The sequence below is a fragment of the Pteropus vampyrus genome, unplaced genomic scaffold (genome assembly GCF_000151845.1).
Source record: "Pteropus vampyrus isolate Shadow unplaced genomic scaffold, Pvam_2.0 Scaffold446, whole genome shotgun sequence".
NCBI lineage: Eukaryota > Metazoa > Chordata > Mammalia > Chiroptera > Pteropodidae > Pteropus > Pteropus vampyrus.
The window spans coordinates 155,379-160,827 of NW_011889227.1; the positions used below are offsets into that span (position 1 = coordinate 155,379).

The 5,449-nt window shown below is 58.4% G+C and overlaps 1 protein-coding gene across 1 annotated transcript in view; it reads right to left on the reverse strand.

Annotated features, from left to right (window-relative positions):
* TBX10 (T-box 10) overlaps positions 1-5,449 on the reverse strand; it is an 8,528-nt gene that overhangs the window by 2,523 nt on the left and 556 nt on the right. Inside the window, exons 2-4 of the mRNA XM_011381630.1 lie at positions 1,666-1,933; positions 1,474-1,575; positions 888-1,059 (exon numbers count right to left, since the gene is read on the reverse strand). Of these exons, the coding sequence (XP_011379932.1) occupies positions 888-1,059; positions 1,474-1,575; positions 1,666-1,933 (542 nt within the window). The remainder of the gene's footprint in view (positions 1-887; positions 1,060-1,473; positions 1,576-1,665; positions 1,934-5,449) is intronic.

Consider the following 5,449-nt stretch of genomic DNA (forward strand, 5'->3'; position numbering starts at 1 on the left):
TTCTCCACACACCAGCTCCAGTGAGACACCGCATGTCGCCCCTTCCTCAGAACCCTCCTGTGACTCCCACCCCGTACAGAGTAAAAGCCAGGCTCCTCTTTGCAGCCAGCTGGCCCTGCAGATCAGCTCTGGCCACCTTCAGCCCCTCTGCCCAAACCCCTTCCCCTCCTCGCTTCACTCCAGCCACACAGGGAGCCTCCTTGTAGTTCCCCCAACTCGCCCAGCATTCTCTGGCCTCAGGGCCTTTGCACTTGCTCTTTCCTTGCCTGAGACAGCTTCCCCCCTCCTCTACGCACAGGCTCCCTCCTCCGCTTCCTCGGGTCCCTGTTCAAATACCACCTCGGCAGCTTCCTGGGCTCCTGGAAAGGAATGGCCATCTCCGTCTCAGCCCCTGACCATAGGTCCTTTTTTTCCGGGCATTTAGCGCCATCTGAGACACTACATTCTGTGTCTTCTGCGTCCCTTGCTTACCATGCGCCCCTGCCCCAGGATGAGAGCGCAATGAGGCTAGGGGCCTTTGTCTGTCTGATGAAGTGTGAACAGTGCTGTGTTTTGGCACCTACAACAGGCCTGGTTCGTGGTGGGCGTCAGTGAACATCGTCCATGAGAAGGACAGTGTTTGCTAGAACATTCCCACACCACAGCCCACTTCCCCACCTGCCCGCTTCCCCAGCCCACACCCCAGCCCACTTCCCCAAAAGGTGGACAGTCGCTTCTGCTGTCCAGCCCCTGGCCAGGTGAGCTCAATACCCCAGCTTTGACCATCAGGAGCGGGCGGGGGTGCCGGGCACCAAGGTCCAGCCAGCCCCAGCTCCAAGTTTTGTCACAATAAGGCCCCAGCATCCCCTGAGCAGGACCAGCCCCTGGCCCTGGACCCCGGGCCTCACGTGGCCGTTGTCATCCAGCAGGTTGTTGGTCAGCTTGAGCTTGTCGAAGGACACGATCTGGCGCATCCACTGCGCTCCCTTGGCCGGTGAGTCAGGGTGGAAATGCACGCGGCCGGGCGTGGCCGGGTCCGCCTTGCCCGCCACCAGCCAGGCCGAGCTGTGGAAGGCGTACCTGGGGAGGAGAGTGAGGCGGTGAGGGCGCCCCTTCTGCACCTCACGGCACCTCATCGGCCGCCCCCACCTGGAGCCACGACTGGCAGGACAAAGGGGCCGTCACTGTCCCCATGCACTGTCCCCATCTTGCACATGAGGAGCCTGAGGCTCCAAGGTTGCCATGGGGCCCTGAGTTCTGCTGCCCTGGGCTAGCCCACTCTTCCTGCCCAGGCTAGCCTACTTCCCACTTGAGACCGTCGGCTGCCCTGGGCTGGGCTCCCTGTTGCCACCAGGCTCCCCACTGTTGTCCCAGGATAGGCCTCTCTGACAGTTCCGACAGGCCCCTGCCTCTCCAGAGTGTAGCTAAGTGTTGATTTCCCCATCTTAGCATCTAAGGTCTGAGCTGCTTCCCCCTGCCGGCTGGCCCCCAGACCTGTATCTCTTGTCACCCAGGGGCACAAAGTCCATGAGCAGAGCGTAGTCAGCCAGCGAGTCCATGCCGAGGATCTTCACCTGGAAGGTGGGGAACATCCTCCTGCAGGAGGGCGGGGCCCACAGTCTGAACACGGCTCCGGCCTGGGCCCTGCCCCCGCCACACACGCACACCCCCACCCGCTGCTCACACCTGCCTGCCTTGGTGACAATCATCTCTGTGCCCAGCTGGTTGAATTCCTCCCACAGAGCCTTCATCTCCAGCTGGACCGTCACACTGGACACACGTGGGTTCTTGGGGCCCTGCCCAGTGGGTTCAGCCATGGCTTGGGCCCCTGCGGAGCAGGTGGAAGGGCATGATGGAAATGGAGAAACCAGCCGGGGCTCCCAGCTGGACCTGGTCATGGGCAGGGTGTAAGTCTCCGAGGGTTCAAGTACCCCGAGGCTGGCAGAGAGAAAAGCTGGGGAGACAGGACAGAAGCGTGGGCCCCTGCTCACCTCACCCACCCCCACTCCGCCCAGCCAGCTCTCATCGTTCAGGCTGCATTCAGGTGCCCCTTCCTCCAGGAAGCCCTCCCTGACTGCCAGGCCTGTGTATTCCCACAGTTAACTTGACTCAGCATCACCTTGTGAGGTAAAGGCTGACTTAAAGCTCCCGAAGGCTGGAGATCAGCCCTGTCTGGCTCCCCAGGGAATCTCTGAGCCATCGAGCGGCTGTGGGGCCTCGAGAAAATTATTTCACCTCCTTGAGCCTCAGTTTCCACATCCATAACAGGAGGTTTTTAATACCTGCCTCATAGAGCAGATGTGAGGATTCGTGAGGACACATGTAGGGCCTGGCACACAGTAGACTCTTCATAAGTGACACATGTTATGGATGATAGGGCACGTGAAGTTGTGGGGGTTGGGTGGAAATTCTTTCTCGGCTCCATGGAGACCCCATTGCCTGGTTCTGCTTCAAGAGAGCTGAGCTGGGAGGAGATGCCCTGAATTATGACGAATTGCTCTCATCCACCTCTGACCTCAAAAACCTGCCCAAATCCTGCTGCCAGAAGCCATCTTTCAGCTCTGGCCTCCTCAATTTTTTCTAAAAATCCTGTCTTTTGATCTATATTCCCAGCACAAGACTTGGCCAGAAGCTTTGCCACCCTCTACCCTTCTGGTTAAAAAGAAAAATCCTAACTACAGTGAGATACTACTTTGCATCCACAAGGGCGGCTGGCACCAAAACAAAACAAAAAAACAATAACAAAAACAAAATAATAAAAGTTAGCAAGGATGTGGAGAAATTGGAACCCTCGTGTGCTGTTGGTGGGAATGTGAAATGGTGCAGCCACTATGGAAAACACAACGATGGTTTCTCAAAAATTTAAACTTAAAGTTACCATATGATCCAGCATCTTCTAGATATAGACCCAGAAAAATCAAGGGCAAGGACCTGAACAGATATCTGTACATCCGTGTTCAGAGCAGCATTATTCATAATAGGCAAAAGGTGGAAGCAATCCAAGAGTCCCTCAATGGAAGAACGGACAAGCAAAATGTGCTCTAACCAGACACGTAATTCATTATTATTATTCAGCCTTAAAAAGAAATCCTGACACGTGTTTATACCTTAAGGCCAATTTGCTAAGTGAAATAAGCCATACACAAAAGGACAAATGCTGTATGATTCCACTTACAGGAGGTCCCTAGAGCTGTCAGATTCATAGACAGACAGGAGAATGGTGGGTGTCAGGGGCCGGGGAGGGGGGCGAGGGAGTTAGTGTTTAGCAGACAGCAAGTTTCAGTTTTGCAAAATGAAAAAGCCCTGGAGATGGTGGTAATTGATGGCTACACAACAATGGGAATGCACTCGACACCACTGAACTGTACACTTAAAAATGGTCAAAATGGTCATTTTCATGTAGATTTTACACTATTACAAATTTTTAAATGGAAAAAAAAAAATTCTGAAAAACAGACGATTAGTTTCCAGCAGTCCCAGGAGAGGCCAAGGGCCTGGTAAAACCATGGAGTTTTGGAAGGATGGACAGACAGACAGACAGACAGACAGACAGACAGACGGGAGAGAGTGTCTAATGAGCTAACAGACGGGCAGCACCCGGTCAGAGCTGGCACAGCGTAGGTGCCTGGTGAGAGTGTGGGGCCCAGGACCACGTGGGAGAAGTGGCGTTCCTGGGGCCTGGGAGGGGAATGCTCAGTAATGAGCCACATCAGGGCTGCATGAATGGTGGATAGGGGATGACCTCCACCACCTGGGACCGGCCCATAAGATGGGCAACTGCCGCATGACACCCACATGGGATAACTGATGCCAGCCCCCAGGGTCCATGGTGCTGGGCCCCAAGGGAAGAAGTTCATGGCTCCTCTGGCTCTGGGGTCTTCACAGGCTGGCCACTGGCTCCCAAGTCTTCTATTAGCCTCCTGCCCATTCCGGTCAATGCCCCACCCCCACCCCAGAGCCCAGAGGAACTCTTGGGAGGGGGCTGTCCTCTCCCCAGTCCCTTTGAAAGCCAACATCCCTCAGGATCAGGAGGTGACAATTTCCCATAGGCATCGAGTCAGGTCTTGTTCAGCCCTTTTGCTGATATGCAAGGGCCGGAGCCCGAACAGAGGAGGAGACAGGCCCAAGGCCCCCCACACCGTCAAGGCTTTGCCCTCCCGGGAACGGTTCCGCCTGTCGGCACCCTGTAATTGCACCTGGGTGGCTGTGAGTCCATCATCCCCACCCTGACTGGATCCGATCCGAGGCCTCAGCCTGGGATGCCCCTGCCCTACCCTCTTGCCCAGGGCCTGGGACCAGTGGGGTTTCCTTTGTCCCCATGCCTAGTCCCTGCTCTGCCCCACTCACCTTGAAGCCTGAGCCCACCCACGGGGCTGCCTCAGCTGCCCGCACCCTACCTGCCATGGGGACAGCTTGGACGCTCAGCTCCTGGAGAAGCCCTGCTCAGCTAGGGCCGGTGCCGTGGCCGCCACCCGAGGGGCCCCTGCCTACAGGAGAGGGGGGTCAGCCGCGCCGGGTCTCCCGGTCCATTCGGCAGCACGGCTCCGCTCCCGGGCGCTTGGCAGGACCGTCCTCCTCTCCCGGATCGCTCAGGTCTTGATTCTCCACCGGAGCCCGGAACCTGGTCTCTGCAGTGGGGACCCAGGCTCTGGGCCGTGCAGGGTTCCCTCCCCAAGCCACCCGCACACCGTGCCGTCTGAGGCCACTGGCTGGGCTCGGCCAGCTCCAGGCGCGGCGCTGTGCGGGAGGAGGGCAGGTGGGATGGCTGTGACGTGGCGAAGCCTCCCTCTCCCCCTCCCAGTCCTCCTCCTGCCTCCTCCCTCCCAGCTAGGAGCCCCCCAGCCATTCCTGATCAATGGGCCCAAGCGCAGGGTGCAGGACAGGCTGGGGGGCCCGAAGGGGCCGAAGCCTGGCTGACAGGAGGGGCTGGGGGGTCACTGGGGGGCCATGGGGAAGCTGGGGAGCCCGCAGTAGTGGCAGCAGCATTGAGGGCTGAATGGCAGAGTCGGTGCCCTCTCACGAGGACTCGGACCCCTGGCCTGGGGCTGCTGGCGTGGAAGCAGCAAGAAACGCAAGGGGGCGGCGGTGGCAAGTGCCGGCAGAGGCACAGCCCCTGGGCTGGGCGGGAAGAAGCCTGGTCCGCCAGAGCCGTGTCACGCAGGCAGGTCCCTGAGCGTCCGCAAGCCTTGGTTACCCTACCTGAACTAAGTGCATAATCTCTTCTGCCTGGAATGGACAGGCGCACCCTGGGAAGCAATAATCCCTCCCCATCCTGGTTGAGGGGACCTACATAGTCCCCAGAGGGTGGGAGGCTGGCCCAAGTTGGAGGTGGCTGGGGCGGTATCTGCTCTGCCCACAGGTCTGTCTCTTTTCTCCAGCCTGACGAGGCACCTTCTCCAGGCTGCCCCCCACTGGTCCTGGGCTGAGCACTCAGGGGACATGGGTCACTAGTAAGGAAGGCAGACGGGGT